A 16,991-nucleotide genomic window follows, 5' to 3' on the forward strand; every position below is an offset into this window, starting at 1 on the left:
CTTGAGGAAGTAAATAAAAAGATTTTCATCTTAGTATTCTAACGATAGCTAAAATTTAAACAACTAAAATTTTTAATAGTTGGAAAATAAAAACTATGGTATAATTTTTGAAGTAGAATACTATGCAGTCCTTAAATTGTTTTCAAAGACTATTTAATGACATTAAAAATATTCAAAATAAAATGTGAAGTGAAAAAATCAGAATGGAAAAATTGAATACAATATTATCCCAGTTTTGACTAAAAAATCTAAATATTTACAGATTAAAATTTCAAAGAAATACACTAAATTTGGGGCACCTGGCTGGCTCAGTCAGTAGAACATGTGACTCTTGGGGTTCTGAGTTCAAGCCCCACGATGTGTGTAGAGATTACTAAAAAAATAAAATCTTTGGGCAAGAAAAGAAATATACTATTATTAGTGGTCATCTCTAGGTGGTGGGATTTTAGGTCTTTTTTTTTTTTTTTTTTACTTTTATACTTCTCTGTACTTCTAAAATTTTCTTTATTTTTCTTTTAAGATTTTTACTTATTTATTTGACAGAGAGATTGAGAGAGGGTGAGCACAAGCAGGGGGAGCGGCAGGCAGAGAGAGAGGGAGAAGCAGGCTCCCCGCTGAGCAGGGAGCCTGATGTGGGTCTCGATTCAGGACCCCAGGATCATGACCTGAGCCAAAGGCAGATGCTTAACCAATTGAGCCACCCAGGGCACCCCTAAAATTTTCTTTAGTAAACATACCTGCTTTTATTAAAACAAATAACAGAAGATACTGTCAGTCTCCAAGTTTAAAACCTTTTGACCATAATACCCTTTATATTAGGATAAATAAATAATAAAATAGACATAAAGATTCATGTTCCAGGATGTTCATTGAATTGCTGTTTATGCTAGCAAAAAATGGGAAGTGTCTATAAATGACCAATCAATTGGAGAATGATTAAATTATGGCATATTGATATGCAGCTAGTAAATGTTTTCAGAGAGTGAATTACTGAAAATGCTCATAGTATAATAGAAAGGAAGATACTGAATCGTGTGTGATTTAAATTAATATTTTTTAAAAAAGGAAAGATAAGGGGCACCTGGATGGCTTAGTCGTTAAGCGTCTGCCTTCGGCTCAGGTCATGATCCCGGAGTCCTGGGATCAAGCCCCGCATCGGGCTCCCTGCTCAGCAGAGAGTCTGCTCCTCCCTCTCCCACTCTGCCTGCTTGTGTTCCCTCTCTCGCTGGGTCTCTCTCTGTCAAGTAAATAAAATCTTTAAAAAAAAAAAAAAAGAAAGAAAGATGAAGGCAGTCATAATGTTAGCAGATTATTGTTTTAATTTTAGTTTTTCTATTTCCTGGGCTTTCTGAATTATCTACACTGGCCATGTATTTATAATCAAAAAAGATGTATTTAAGTATTTTGAAACAAAATATAGAGTACAAGGAGAAGAACATGGATGTTTGAGGAGAAAAATAAGATCTGGAATCACTGCTAGAGGAATGATGCTGGGGACTCAGTGAAATGTAAATGATTATTAAAAGGTTGAATTTTATGCAATAGGTCAAGCCTGTTGAGTTTTGTGTGTTGCAGCTGTGCTCACTAGGCTGGGAGTCCAAGTAGAGGCCCGAGCCGTGGTCCTCTAGGATTAGGAGTGCTTGGCAAAGGGTCAGGGCATCTTGTAGCTGCTCTGCCTCCACAGTGGATATGAAGATGTTTTTCTACACTGTAAAGTTTTAGGCAAATAGTAGTGGCATTTCTTACCTGTGCCATGCTCCTGGCCTAGTTCAAGCCCTCCTTATTCTTATTGACACTTACTGACTGCTCTTCTGCCTCCGCTCTTTCTCCCTGCCATCTTTTACCTTACTGCCTAGCTTTTGCTTTCTAAAGCACCAGTCGCGTAGTGTTGTTCTTTCTTTTCAGAGGCCTGTGCTGGCTCTCCGTTGCCTTATAATATCTGAACTTTTAAGCCACAAATGCGAGGTCCCTTATGATCTGGTCTCAAAGTACCTTTCTGCCCTAATCCCCCGCTGTATCTCCATACACCTTGTTCCTGGTCCCCATCATCCTACCTATCCTTCCTTAAATATGCAGGACTTATTAGCTAACAGCTCCGTATTTTTGCTCATGCTACGTTCTCTAAAACGTTTGAGGGACAGTCTTTGGACTTAGAGTTGTGTTTCTGCTTTGGTTCTGCTGTTTACAGGTGGCTGTGTGAGCTTTAATATGTTATTTTGATCTCTTTGAGTCTCAGGTGTTTTTCTTAATTTCTTCATCTCCATAATGTTACTACCTACCTGACAGAGTTGTTAGGATTCATTCAGATAATGAATACAAAAGCATGTTGTAAACTAAATGCATGGCACACACGTATGGCATTATTTTCTACCTACCTCTGTCAGGATGCTTTTGACTTCAAATAACAGAAATCCAACTGAAAATGGCTTAAACAATGAGGAAGCAAGTCTGGAGGTAAGGCGGTTCCAGGGTTGGTTAATTCAGCAGCTCAGTAGTGTCATCAGGGACACAGGGTTCTGCCAGCCTCCTGCTTTGCTCTTCTTTGTCTGTTGTTCTTAGGTCTGTTCCCCTCATGGTAGTAAGATGGCAACTAATCTTAGGTGTCACACAGACAGCAATGTTCAGAGGAAGGAAAGAAGAACATCCCTGTAGTATGCCCCTTTTTAAGAGTGAGGAAATCTTTCTGGAAGCCTCTCCCCTGTCTCCATGCCCCACGCCCCAATAAACTTTCTGTCATGTCTAATTGAAAAAAATTATAGCACATGCCCCTGCCTAAACCAATCATCACTGGGAAAGGGAATGAGCTCCTTTTGATTAGCTCAGACCAATCATGATTCACCCCCTGGTGCTGGCTGCCACCCCTCCGGAAGGAGCAAATGCTCAGAAAAGGACAAAGTAGGAGCTTTGTTAGGGAGGGAAAGATTGTGATCGCACAGTCTTCAGGGATGATCCTGGTTTATTGGAACAAGGAGGTGAATGAGTGATAAGTTGTAGATTCATCGTAAAGGGGAGTTTGTTTTTGGTAGATCAAGATTTCAGTCAGGCAGCATACAAAATGAGGAGAGAATTGATGGGGTGGGAAGAGTATGAAGCTTTTGTTTTTCTAGTTTTAACATTTGTCTTTGTATCTAAATAGGTATGCAGTGGAGCTGATGAAGACCCTGATGATAAAAATGCACCATTTCGGCAGCGGCCGTTTTGCAAATATAAAGGACACACCGCTGATCTCCTTGATCTTTCATGGTCTAAAGTAAGAAATTCTTACTTGAAGAGTGTATTAATTCTACGTAACTATGACTTTAGGATAAAAACAAATGTTTTGTTTTTCAAGTGTTTGAATGGTTATATATACTTCATGGGAGTTAGCTACAAAGTAATCGGTTAAAAGAGGAGCAACATCAAGTTAGACTAATAAAATGTTTATATTAACAGCTTCTGTCTGGATCTGTCTATATACTTGTACCTTTTGCTTCTTTATAAAGTAATTTTGCAGAGTAACCTATTCTTGCATAATGGATATGACTTCAGCTACAGTGCTGAAGTCTGATCTATATAATCAAGACTGCTTTGGCTAATCTCCTATATTTATTAAATCATTAAGTTTAACAATATATGACTCTTTGATAAGTCATCACTTTGTTTTTTTTCCCCTTAGAGCAAAATTATTTCAGAAGTAGAGGGCCTGTTTTGCCACCGAACAAATATCTTAGCAGTTTTGCAGAAATTTAAAGAGATACTTTAAATTTTATTTAAGGCATTTGAAGCATGAAGCAGTGTTTGAAATTCCTGCATAATACCGTACACTGCCTTTGTGTCAACATTTTTCAGTAATCAGGGTCCTGGGATTGAGCCCTTTGTCAGCTGAGAGTCTGCTTGAGGATTCTTTCCCTCTCCCTCTGCTCCTCCCCCCATGTACACAGGCAGCACACATGAGCACTCTCTCTCGCTCTAATTAATTAATTAAAAGCAGGTATACCACATAAAACATGCTTTTACAACTAGCCCCAAATATCATATATTAATCAGTGCAGCAACATATCCAAATCGATATTTGCACTTAGTATTTAACATCTTTGTGCCTCAGTGTTCTCATTTGTAAAAGGGGATAATAATGTACCTACCTCATAGGATAGTGTTAAGAACAATTTTTAGCACATTGCAAGTACTCAATAACTGTCATCATTGCTTTGATTTATTTATCACCTTTAGGCATAACAAAGAATACTGGGGGTCTCATTTGTGTTTCCCCATTCAATATAACTCATAGTTCTCCTTAAATAGATTATGCTGAAAAGTTAAAGAACTTCTGCCAGCTGGAAACTTTTGACAGATAGATGTTTGGTTCCTGGGTCATGGGCCATCACAGTGCCTAAAGCAGTTACACTACCCTCTTCTAGCTTTTGAAAATTCTATGATGTATTCTGAGATGTTTGATGATTTCTCTTCTCTCATTTTCTTGCCTTGGATGTGACAGGTGCACAATAATTTTTCATTTCCATGCTGCATTATAGGATAATCTTTTTGAAGGCATTTTAAGTGACAATTAGGGAATTTGTGTGAGTTAAAATTCACCAGTGTTGCCAATGTCAGAATAACTGAACTGAAGTGACAATCAAATGAATGGGTGCCTTATATTCATAACCTAGTTTCAGTATATGGGGACTATAAAAACTAAGACACACCTTAGTTGTCCTCTCTTGGTGCTTAGCAGATTTCTTTTGACCTAGATCATAAGATTATCCTAAATTTAGAACAGGTAATATAAAAGAAGTCTTAGAATCGAAGAAATATGGTATGTAACTGGGAAAAAATGCAGTCTTCCAAGTGAATTGGATAATCTTTTTGTTCTTTCTGATGCTAGGTATAACAATAGTAACAAAACTGTTGAGATACTGAAAGAACTGAAAGTTTGCTTTTATTGTGCAAGTAGTGTGTTTTCATAGGGTGATAAAATGATCAATGTCAATTTCTCTGTAGAACTACTTCCTGCTTTCTTCTTCGATGGATAAAACGGTCAGGTTATGGCACATTTCCAGAAGAGAATGCCTTTGCTGTTTTCAACATATAGATTTTGTCACTGCCATAGCTTTCCATCCAAGAGTAAGTAATTGTTTATATATTTTTTATTAGACTGTAAGGAAGGTGAAGGAACCTGGCTTCTCTGGAGGGCCATAGGACTACAGGAAAAAAAATTAACAGCACATAGTCAAGCACAACTTAGGGCGCCTGGGTGGCTCAGTTGGTTAAGCGACTGCCTTCGGCTCAGGTCATGATCGTGGAGTCCCTGGATCGAGTCCCGCATCGGGCTCCCTGCTCGGCAGGGAGTCTGCTTCTCCCTCTGACCCTCCCCCCTCTCCTGTGCTCTCTCTCTCATTCTCTCTCTCAAATAAATAAATAAAATCTTTAAAAAAAAAAAAAAAAGAACAACTTAATTTAGTCTTTCACTTTACTTATGTATGTATTTATGTATGTATTTATTTTAAAGTAGGCTCCACACCCAGCATGGAGCCCAGTGCGGGGCTTGAACTCATGACCCTGAGATCAAGACCTGAGCTGAGATCAAGAGTTGGACTCTTGGGGCGCCTGGGTGGCTCAGTCGTTAAGCGTCTGCCTTCGGCTCAGATCATGATCCTAGGGTCCTAGGATCGAGCCCCGCATCGGGCTCCCTGCTCAGCGGGGAGCATGCTTCTCCCTCTCCCACCCCCCCGCTTGTGTTCCCTCTCTCGCTGTGTCTCTCTCTCTGTCAAATAAATAAATAAAATCTTTTAAAAAAAGGAAAAAAAAAAGAGTTGAAATCTTAACTGACCGAGCCACCCAGGCGCCCCTCATTTTTTTTTTAAGAGTGATTTATTTATTTTGAGAGAGAGAGATACATGAGCGCGAGTGGGGGGAGGGGAGAGGGAGAGAGAGACTCTCCAGCAGACTCCCCGCTGAGCACAGAGCCGGACAATGTGCAGCTCAATCTCACAGTCCTGAGATTGTGACCTGAGCTGAAACCAAGAGTCAGATGCTCAACCAACTGAGCCACCCAGGAGCCCCTTAAGCATCTGACTCTTGATCTCAGCTTGGGTCTTGATCTCCAGTTTGTGAGTTTAAGGCCCTGCATTGGGCTACAGGCGTGTAGCCTACTTAAAGAGAAAAGGAAATATTCTGCTAATCTGTATTAGAACTGGAAATGTTATAGTCTAACTCTAAGAATGAAAAGCCATCCCAAATCTTTAATAAGATGTGCAGGGTATAAATAAAATAATGTATCATAGTAAAGATGAGAGGTTGGAGATGGAAGAAGAGGAGACAGCAGGTGGATAAATAAGATAGGGAAGCATATAGGCAAGAATAGTGGGAGGGTCGGGGTGGGAAGAGACAAAAGATGGAAAGGTTGAAAGAGGCAAAGACCAAAATTCATTACAAGGTATACTGAATTCCTATTTAATGTCTGGAAATGGAAATACTGTTTTGGGGTTTTTTTTTTGGTTTTGGGGGGTGTTGTGGGTTTTTTATTTGTTTTGTTTTTTTGTTTTGTTTTAGTGAGCTCTGCACCGAATGTGGGGCTTGAACTCACAACCCCAAGATCAAGAGTCACACGCTCTACTGACTAAACCAGCCAGGCACCCCTGGAAATATTGTTAATCATGAGATCCATCTTAATTAGTTTTCAATGTAGAACATCCCTCAATATCTTTCCTCTGAAAAGGAAGTGTTTCATATAATTTCAACCAAAGGATGAAAATTCATCTTGGAATTGCTGACCTATCTTATGTTCTTGTAGGATAGAGCCACCAAATGAGTAAGGCTAAATTAATTTTTGCTCTTTAACTATAAGCGCAAGAGAAGTCCCATGCTGGTGCTGCTCCACTAGCTAGGTTGAAATAAGTGGAGGACTTGAGCTGACCTGTCTTACCCTCCCCCATGTTGTTGCATAAATCCTATTTCTATTCATGTCCTTATCTCTGTATGTTAAACACCCACTGCCATGTTAATGCAACATTTTAGTTATAGTCACATTTCTTCCTCTTTTTCCCCAGATTAAGAGAGAAGAATGACATTTTTTCCCCCCTCAATATAATTTTCCTCCCTGGGCAGGCTTATAATATAGACAGTAATTGTGAACCCTTAGGAGACTTTGGTTACTAACTTTGGCAAATTAAAAATGCTTAATCTATGCTGATACCTTATCAGTTTTGACCATCAAGCTTTTTGAGGCTTCTTTCTGAATAACACTCCCATCCTGTCAGCCAAGGATGCAGCAAAAGAAAGGCTTTACTCCTGTCAGCAACTGTGAGCAAAATCCTTCCCTCACCTCTATTTTAACTATAATGTGTCAGGGTGGAGAGAGGTATTAGGTTGTGATAGTTATCTATGTAGTACTTTATTATTAAGGTTCCTGTTTTGTCAGTAGTTTTTCTATACTTATATTTGGTTTTATTTTGGAAACTGAAAAGCCCTAATTCTAAAATTCTGTAGATCCGAAGGATTTTTAAGAGGGGCTAGGAAAGAATGGTGTGGTGTTAACGTTTTCTTAGGAAACATGACTCTATTAAATAATGTTATCCAGAAGGAAGGAAGCAGAATTACAAAAGAAATAGCAAAATGAAGATAATACATACACACACACATATGCATGTATGTAAATAAAAATCTGAATTGTAAGACCAACATGAAGTTATTTTTACTTGTTCTGCTCTTCTTCTGGTAATCATTAAGTAGAACCTACTACACCATAGCCATAAGAATGTCCTTTCTGTGTAGGCTGTCCTTGAGAAGCTTCAGAGGTGAGGAAGAATGATAGTCTTGAGCAGAGAAGGGAATGCTTCTTCTTGTTTTGGCACCCCAATTATTTTACTCTTAATTCTTTTTTTTTTTTTTTTAAGATTTTATTTATTTATTTGAGAAAGAGCATGAGAAGGGGGAGGGTCAGAGGGAGAAGCAAGCTCCCTGCTGCGGGAGATTCAGGATGCAGAAGATTTGGGATGTGGGACATGTAGGACTTGGATGCATGCAGGACTCAGATGTGGGGCTCGATCCCGGGGCTCGATCCCGGGACTCGATCCTGGTACTCCAGGATCATGACCTGAGCCGAAGATAGTTGCTTAACCAACTGAGCCACCCAGGCGTCCTTACTCTTAATTCTTATGTTATCAAAAATTAGACCAGCTTAGGTGATCATTTTTGCAACATATACAAATATTGAATCATTATGTTATATACCTGAAACTAATATAACATTGTCTGTCAATGATATCTCAATTAAAAAAAATTAGACCAGCTTAGTGGTATGCCTGGTTTAGTGTATAGCAGGGTTTCTCACCCTTTGTACTGTTGACATTTTGAGCTGGATAATTCTTTGTTGTAAAGAGAATAAAGTCTGTCCTGTGCATTGCAGAATGTTTAACAGGGTTCTTGTTCTCTACCCACTAGATGCCAGTAACATCCCACCCCCAGTTGTGACAGTCAAAAATGTCTCCAGACTTTGCTAGATGTCCCCTGTGGGGCCAACTTGCCCCCTGTTGATAAACCCCTGCTTTGGGATTGAGAATTTGAATATTGAAGCAATTTCCTACTGGCATGATGTCAAAATTCCCACAAAATAACTGGTTCTGTGGGCTAATCCACATTAGTCTTTTATCCAAGTATTACGTGGATCCCAGAGGAAGATATGGATAAACGTATCATTACAGGATAGTTTTTCCCAAAGCATGTTCCTTGAAGGTGCTAGCCCTGCTAAGTGTTCTTACCGATTCCCTCCCAACCACAGCACCCATCCCCTGCCCCCCAAAAAGGTCCCTGGTTATATAAGTTGGAAAATGCTACCTACTTTATTCCTCTTTTGGAGATTGAGAATGCATGTTAAGTGAGAATCCTCTTTAACTTTCTGTAACCCAGAATCTCTCAAACTTACTTGAACCATTCTCCTACACAACCATTCTCCAACACATTATCCATTAACATCCATACCTTGGGAAAAGCAGTTTAAGGATATGATAATTAGAAAGTCATTTTTCCAGAGTGAATACTGAAGTTTCTAATTGTTATTTTTCATGAATAAAATAATGCTTGCTTGGGGGTGCCTGGCTGGCTCCATCGGTAGAGCATGTGACTCTTGATCTCCTTGGGGTTGTGAGTTCAGGCCCCACGTTGGGTATAGAGATTACTTAAAAATAAAATCTTGAAGAAGAATATTTCATAAATGGGATCTACATATTTTAAACATTATTTCTAATGGGCTTTATGTTTTGATTTGCTAATGAATTTTTCTTGATTTGGTAAAATGAGAGCTTTCTCTTTTGCAACATTTTTAGGATGACAGGTATTTTCTAAGTGGGTCATTGGATGGAAAGCTCCGTCTTTGGAACATACCTGACAAAAAAGTCGCTTTGTGGAATGAAGTAGATGGTCAAACAAAATTGATCACAGCTGCAAATTTCTGTCAGAATGGCAAATACGCCGTGATTGGGACATACGATGGCAGATGTATTTTCTATGATACAGAGGTAAATGATTATCTTGTGTAAATTACATAATGGAATACTTAGCAGTTTCATATAAGTTGGTGTATCCTCTCTGGGCATTACAAATTGGGGCAAATAATACTATGCCTGTCTGCAAGTTGGATCAGATGATCTTTGAGGTTCCTTCTAATTCTCATATTTTAAATTTGTGATTTCTTTTTAGCATTTGAAATACCACACACAAATACATGTCCGATCTACCAGAGGACGCAACAAAGTTGGAAGAAAAATTACTGGCATTGAACCTTTACCCGGAGAAAATAAGGTACTAAGTATTCAAAACCATCTCTCTTTACGCTATAGATAGACTCCCGAAAATTCTTACTGTCTTGGCTTAAGAATATATTTTCTCTCATGTGGAATACAGCCTTTTCTAGTTTTGAGGTATATTCTCTCTGTGTGTGTAATACCCTTTCTGATTATACTTTAACTTAGATAAAAAGATGGTATTTTTAACTTTTCTTTTGATTTCTTTTTAGATACTGGTAACCTCAAATGACTCCAGAATCAGACTATATGATCTTAGAGATTTGTCACTGTCCATGAAGTATAAGGGTTATGTCAACAGTAGCAGCCAGATCAAAGCAAGTTTCAGGTAAATTGGCAATGAGAAATTCCCAAAAGAGATCAGAATATTTCTCCTCTACTCCCATATTTTCTTTGATCTATGCCTTATGTTTATAGGGTGTTTTTCGTTTCTTTGCACTTTTACAACTGATTGCTCATGTTATGTTATCATCATGCAGTACTTACCTTATCCACCTGTTTAGTAGACAGAGTTGGAATTGCCCCTATTCTGCAGACAAAGAAACCAAGACTCAGAAAATGAAGTAATTTGTCTAAAATCACTGGTAGTTGCAGAGTTGGGATTAGAAGACTCACTCCCGGCTCTCCGGCATTCATGCTTTTGTACTTCTATGTCAGCTTTCTAAGAGGAAACTTACCTGCCACCCACCCATGGTCTTTATCCTTTTAGGTACTGAAGCTAATAAAGCATTTTAACACCCTAAAGTACAGTATCCTGTATTTACACCTTTACATAACATTATTATTTGAATTCTTAATTTGGGGTCTGGAGGCTCTCCTGAAATAACTGCCTCTTCTTCCTTATAACCCTCTTTCCTCAGCCCTTTTCTTAACGGTTCTCCTTTCTTCTTGAATTACCCAGTAATTACTGAGAAATTTAATTGGTAACGTGTTCTGCTTCTCTCTTTAATCTCTTAAGTAGGTGTTTCTCCCTGTGTGGGTTAACTAGCAGCACAGTTATCTACAGCTTTAATGAAAATCCTTGTGCCTCTGGGCTCCATGTCAGGCCTGCATGTTCAGAACCTCGGGAGTGAGACTAGGAGTCTATATGTCAACAAGTTCTCTTGGGTGTTTCCTTATGTATTTTAAAGTAGGAAGCGCTGGGGCGCCTGGGTGGCTCAGTTGGTTAAGCAACTGCCTTTGGCTCAGGTCATGATCCTGGAGTCCCAGGATCGAGTCCCGCATCGAGCTCCCTGCTCGGCGGGGAGTCTGCTTCTCCCTCTGACCCTCCTCCCTCTCATGCTCTCTGTCTCTCATTCTCGCTCTCTCAAATAAATAAATAAAATCTTTAAAAAAATAAAAAAATAAAGTAGGAAGCGCTGATAGAGGGAAAACTAAAAAAAAAAAAAAAAAAAAAAATCCCAAAACTGATTTTTTTTTTTTCTTTCTTTCCCAAATTTAGCCATGATTTTAGTTACCTCGTTAGTGGCTCAGAAGATAAGTATGTTTATATCTGGAGTACTTACCATGACCTCAGCAAGTTTACTTCAGTCAGGAGAGATCGTAATGATTTTTGGGAAGGTATTAAAGGTAAGTAAATGCCCCCTTCTGTGTGTCTTCTAAGTGAATAAAGTTAATGTGGAGATGTATTACAAGTAAATTTGTATAGGCATTATTTCAGACAGACAGTTTGGCAGTTATAACCACTCTTGCTTTGTATTTGGCTTTGATTTTTCTGTACCAAGGAAGAACTTATACAGGCATGCCTCATTTTAATTAAGGAGTGTACATTGTTTTTGTAGACCGAATTCTATTGCACACTAATTGACTACAGCATCGCATAGACATAATTTTTATACATGCACTGGGAAACAAAAATTCATTTGACTTTATTGCAATATCCGCTTTTTTACAATGATCTGGAACAAAACCTGCAATATCTCTGAGGTATGCCTGTATGTAATATATTTTTTTTTAGCATAAATTTTTGGATTTTAAATAGTTCTTAATTACTTATGTGTTCATTTTAAAGGGCATTAGCTTATAACATACACTCTTGTATTTTTTGCATATGATACTTTCTGTCTTGATGTTTAGAATCAAATTTATTAGTTATCCTGAAGTAAAATTTTTTTTCCCCAGCACATAATGCCGTTGTTACATCGGCCATCTTTGCTCCAAACCCAAGTTTGATGTTGTCTTTGGATATACAATCTGAAAAATCAGAAGGGAGTGAAAAAGGTGAAGATGCTGAAGTTTTGGATACCATGCCCTCTGGTAGGTACTCATATTTTATTTGACCTACATTTTTTCTAGTCAGCACTTAGTAGCCTCATTGACCTTCATTGGGTATTGTGAGGTTTTCATGTGTATGAAGAATATTTCTTCTTTACAACATAATTGTTGTGAGTATCCCTTTCTAAACATTTCAGTAACCTATTTCTTGCGAGTTTTACTTCATTTAAATCTACCTTCGAATTAAAAATGAAAATTTTGAAAGTTCATTTTTTTTTAAGATTTTATGTATTTATTTGAGAGAGAGCACAAGTGGGGGTGGGGGGAGGCAGAGGGAGAAACAGACTCCCCGCTGAGCAGGGAGCCTGATGAGTGTTCCATCCCAGGACCCTGGGATCATGACCTGAGCCGAAGGCAGACACTTAACCAACTGAGCCACCCAGGTACCCCCATTATTATTATTTTTTTTTTTAAGATTTTATTTGAGAGAGAGAGATCATGAGCAGGGGAGGAAGGGTAGAGGGAGAAGCAGACTCCCGCTGAGCAGGGAGCCCAACACGGGACTTGATCCCATCATGACCTGAGCTGAAGGCAGATGCTTAAATCGACTGAGCCATGCAGGCGCCCCAAAAGTTCATTTTTTTATGGGCAGTTGTTCCCTTGGAGAAATGCAAACAAGACATACAAATACAAAATTTCTTGGGGCGCCTGGGTGGCTCAGTTGGTTAAGCGACTGCCTTCGGCTCAGGTCATGATCCTGGAGTCCCGGGATCGAGTCCCGCATCGGGCTCCCTGCTCGGCAGGGAGTCTGCTTCTCCCTCTGACCCTCCTCCCCTCTCATGCTCTCTGTCTCTCATTCTGTCTCAAATAAATAAAAAAATAAAAATCTTTAAAAAAAAAATTTCTTTATTATCTGTCTTCTCATAGACTGTCATTCTGAGGACGGAGACTTATTATGTCCTATATATTGTTGTAATGCCAGTGCTTGCCCGCATACAGTTGGTCCTAATAAGCATGTGTTGAACAAACAAATTAAACCAAATGAAAGTAGTGTCCTTTTCTTCTTGCCACAAACTCCCCAAGCCAGGGAAAGACCGGCTAAGACACGGTAAGTGGAAGTAAGCCTCAGAGAGGAGAGTACAGGAGAATGAAAGGATTACAGGAGCAAGCTGGAAAAAAGAAACTGAGGGGCACCTGGCTGGCTTGGTCAGGGGAGCGTGCGACTCTTGATCTTGGAGTTGTGAGTTTGAGCCCCACTTTGGGTGTAGAGATTACTTAGAAAAAAATCTTGGGGGCGGAGACTGAAAACTGGGGAAAAGGTGTAGGATCATTGGCATGTGACACAACAGCAGGCTTTATATTCAACTTAAAAACTTTTTTTTATGCTTTTAAGGTATTATGAAGACAGATAATACAGAAGTTCTTCTTTCTGCTGACTTCACTGGAGCAATCAAAGTGTTTATTAACAAAAGGAAAAATGTATCTTAATTTGAAATGACATTTAAAATAAAAAATCAGTAAGTTTCTATATGTATTAGAACTGAAAAAAGTATATTATAGTGTTTCAGGCTAACATCCTTTTTTTTTTTTTTAATTTTTACTGGAAATTGTTCAAATATAATATATTTTTTGAGCGGCAGTGTTAATGATCTATAAACCGTGGACTGATAGACAGAAATGTGGCTAGAATAACATTGCCAAATGTTAGGCTTTATGTTTTGTTATATTTGTGTTTTTGTTATGTAATTGTGAACATGCACAGGTTTCTGCATGAAAATATATTAATATATTAATCACATGTGTGTGCCTTTTGGTTACATGCACTAAATCTAACAGAGTTAAATTATTTCAGTGGCCCTTTTGGCCTCTTACAGGGAGGGGGGGAGTCTTGTTTCTAGCTTAAACGATTTCTTTTGCACAAAACTTCATTTTTCAGAAAAGTGGTATTGACTGAGTTACTGTTTTGAAAATGTTATACAGGTTTTCAATAGGTCAACAACCATGTGTAAATGGTTTTTATAAATTTCTCAATTTGGGGACAAGATTTTTTTTTTTTTTGTAGTCTAAATTGTGGGCTTAAGATTCTTTTCTTTGTATGTATATATATAACCTTTCTTTCTTTTCTTTCTCCCTTTTTTTTTTCTTTTCTTTTTTCTTTCTTTTTTTGCCACACTGGAGCACAATGTTTCTATGTAAAGAATTCCTTTCATTCTTTATCCATGAGCACCAGGCTTTGCTCACTTAAAAAAATTAAGCCACATTAAGGAGTGAGTCTTCTTTTTTACAACAATGTAAAAATGAACTGTTTACATTTTTTTAAAAGCATTGTAGTTTTAAAAATTAAGCTGTTTTGTTTTGTGTTGTTGAATTTGAAAGCCTTTGTAAATATTGATATAATGTACCAATGAAATAACGTCAGGGGCAATGGAACCCTGATCATGTTGTTGATGGTTAGCATATGTTTCTGAAAATTGAATATGTATTATTAAAAGTTGGTCGCCAAACACTTGTTAAATATGTGACTTTATTTTCACATGACTTTGGTAAACTGAAGAATGTAAGAAAAAGTCTTGTTTCATACTTTGATTTTTAGCAAGCAGAAGACCAGATTTTGGACCTCTAAGTTATAATGCATTAGCCACGTGCCTTTAAGAAAAAATTTTTTTCTAATTCTAAAATGAACACTGCTAAGAGTTCATCTGTGTGCTTATGTGTTCTTTACTGCATTTGTTTTCGGTATCTGAGTGAGAAGGTGGGAAGCCATGATCATATCCTTATTAATCGGCATGGTCTTGGAGTGTTCTGGATATTCTACTTCATTACATATTGTTTGCCTTGGTTTCACCCCTATGCTGCTTTCCTCCTCTTGCCAGTGCTGTGCTCTCCCCCCTCTCTGCTCGCTCTTCTGTACTCTACCTGACACATGGAGTTGTTAAGCCATTGGCTCTGTAACCAGTCCGTTTCTTTAGTCTCAAGATCTGGCTGGCAAATGGATTGATCTAGTGTTTCAGAGAATTTGATGTCTTCAACTTTTTGAGGCAGCTTGGCTATCAATGACTTCTGCCTGAAGACTTACAGTCTGCTGTGGTGCTAATCATTTCAATTGCGGATAATTGGGGCATTGCCATATGAATATTTCCTGATAGGTTTTATGCGGTTTCTGGAACCAAAAGGCAAAAAATAGTTGGGATGCAAGTTTGAGAGAATAATACTAACATTTCTAAGTTTAGTTTTTAAAATGTTTGCTATCACGCAGATTTACAAGTCCGAAGGCGAATTTGAAAACATAGAATCAAGGTGTATACTAAGAAAAACTGATTAATATTTCTCCCTAAAATGAGTATTAGAAACTCACTATAATAAGTGGTGTGGAAGAAAGCACAGATTGTAGAATCAGATAAACTTAGATTTCGCTCCCTCTATTAGTACATTCCTTGGATAAGTTATTTATCCTATATTAATTTCCATTTCCTTATGTATAATATGAGAACACCTAACTGAAATTATAAAGATTTACTGAGAAATCATGTATGTATAAAGCTTGGTGCCTAGCAGGTAGGTGTTCTCAACAAATGTACATTTCTCACTGCCTTTCCCAAATCCCTGGGTGCCCTCTAGACCCTCTTCCCCGATAAAAAAGTATATAGAAGTGCTTTCTAGACATCTGAGATTTCATGGATGAATAGCCTTTTAGGGATTGACATAAGGCCCCAACCTTTTTTTTTTTTTTTTTTTTTGCCAACTTGACACTTTAAACCATCTACCATCACCTCTTCAGAAAAGAGAACATTTTAATAGTTAAAAAAAAAAAGTTAAGGGGCGCCTGGGTGGCTCAGTCGTTGGGCATCTGCCTTCGGCTCAGGTCATGATCCCAGGGTCCTGAGATCGAGCCCCGCATCGGGTTCCCTGCTCGTCGGGAAGCCTGCTTCTCCCTCTCCCACTCCCCCTGCTTGTGTTCCCTCCAGCTGTCTCTCTCTCTGCGTCAAATAAATAAATAAAATCTTTAAAAAAAAAAAAAAGTTAAGTACAATCTTACCATCTTAGAGCAGTGAACAATCAAAGTGAATAAACCTAGCTTTTGAAAAAAAAGTAACCATATTCTCTTATTTTCCAATTTTTCCTTCTGTGTATTAAAAGCTCTTTGAAAAGTCATTTTGGGCTTTTTTTCCCCTCTCATTTACCTTAATTGGAATTAAAATATTAATGACTCAACATAATTTATCATGCCACTTTCTCTGATCTTCAAATGGTACAGCTGGGCAGTGACTTTTTATTCTTTGAAATATATGTTTAACAATATATTATCCCTCAGATCCTGATTTCAGTTGTGTAATTTTGAGAATCAGAGGGCAGATATCCCCACTCGTGGAAAAAAATCATCAGAATATTTTTTTAAGCATTTCAGTTATTTTTAATTAAAAACAGTCTTTTCCAAGGGTTAGAATATTTTTAAATAACTTCAATTACTATGAGGATTCAAGGTAAAGACCTATTTGGGATTTAATGTTTCCCCATAACTTCTCAAAAGAAAAGCCTTTCCAGTTTTACTGGTTTCTAGCTCTCTGACTTATTCATTAAGCAGATGTTTATTGAACACCTACTATATACAGAGCGCTGCCGGGACTAGAGAAGAAAAAGGCAACATTCCTGTGCCAGAAGAGCTCACAGTCTGGCGGAGAAAGATGCTCACAGAAACAAGTAAGAGACTTGGAACTGTCTTGTGGCTGTGGCCCTAGAAATGCCCCTTCTCACCCTAACCCCTGTCTGCTCCACCCTTCCTAGTAACTCATGGCAGCCACTTGATCTCAGGCCAACCTTTGTTCATCTGATATTACCAGCAGCAAGCATAATATGGGCAACAGAGTTTATAAGTAAGCCAGAGGTAAGGCAGAGAAAATGGAGTACCCTCTGTGGCAACATTTTCCCTGGTCTCTGGTCCTCTCCTCCCAGCCTGAAATCTTTGTCTTATTTCCCCCAAAAATCTTAACTGTCTTTTGCTTT

The 16,991-nt window shown here is 38.3% G+C and overlaps 1 protein-coding gene across 2 annotated transcripts in view; it reads left to right on the plus strand.

Annotated features, from left to right (window-relative positions):
- WDR44 (WD repeat domain 44) overlaps positions 1 to 16,646 on the plus strand; it is a 77,352-nt gene extending 60,706 nt beyond the window's left edge. Inside the window, exons 13-20 of one of the 2 annotated variants that reach the window (XM_035007675.1) lie at positions 3,137 to 3,250; positions 4,978 to 5,100; positions 9,300 to 9,491; positions 9,673 to 9,774; positions 9,989 to 10,104; positions 11,218 to 11,345; positions 11,898 to 12,032; positions 16,601 to 16,646. In XM_035007675.1, the coding sequence (XP_034863566.1) occupies positions 3,137 to 3,250; positions 4,978 to 5,100; positions 9,300 to 9,491; positions 9,673 to 9,774; positions 9,989 to 10,104; positions 11,218 to 11,345; positions 11,898 to 12,032; positions 16,601 to 16,617 (927 nt within the window). In that variant the 3' untranslated portion in view covers positions 16,618 to 16,646. Of the gene's footprint in view, positions 1 to 3,136; positions 3,251 to 4,977; positions 5,101 to 9,299; positions 9,492 to 9,672; positions 9,775 to 9,988; positions 10,105 to 11,217; positions 11,346 to 11,897; positions 12,033 to 13,383; positions 14,495 to 16,600 lie in introns of those variants that run through there. The other variant, XM_035007667.1, reaches the window with a different exon arrangement.
- The last annotated feature ends 345 nt before the right edge of the window (positions 16,647 to 16,991 follow it).

Source organism: Mirounga leonina, unplaced genomic scaffold (assembly GCF_011800145.1).
Source record: "Mirounga leonina isolate KUSES-001 unplaced genomic scaffold, KU_Mleo_1.0 Mir_101664, whole genome shotgun sequence".
Taxonomy (NCBI): Eukaryota; Metazoa; Chordata; class Mammalia; order Carnivora; family Phocidae; genus Mirounga; species Mirounga leonina.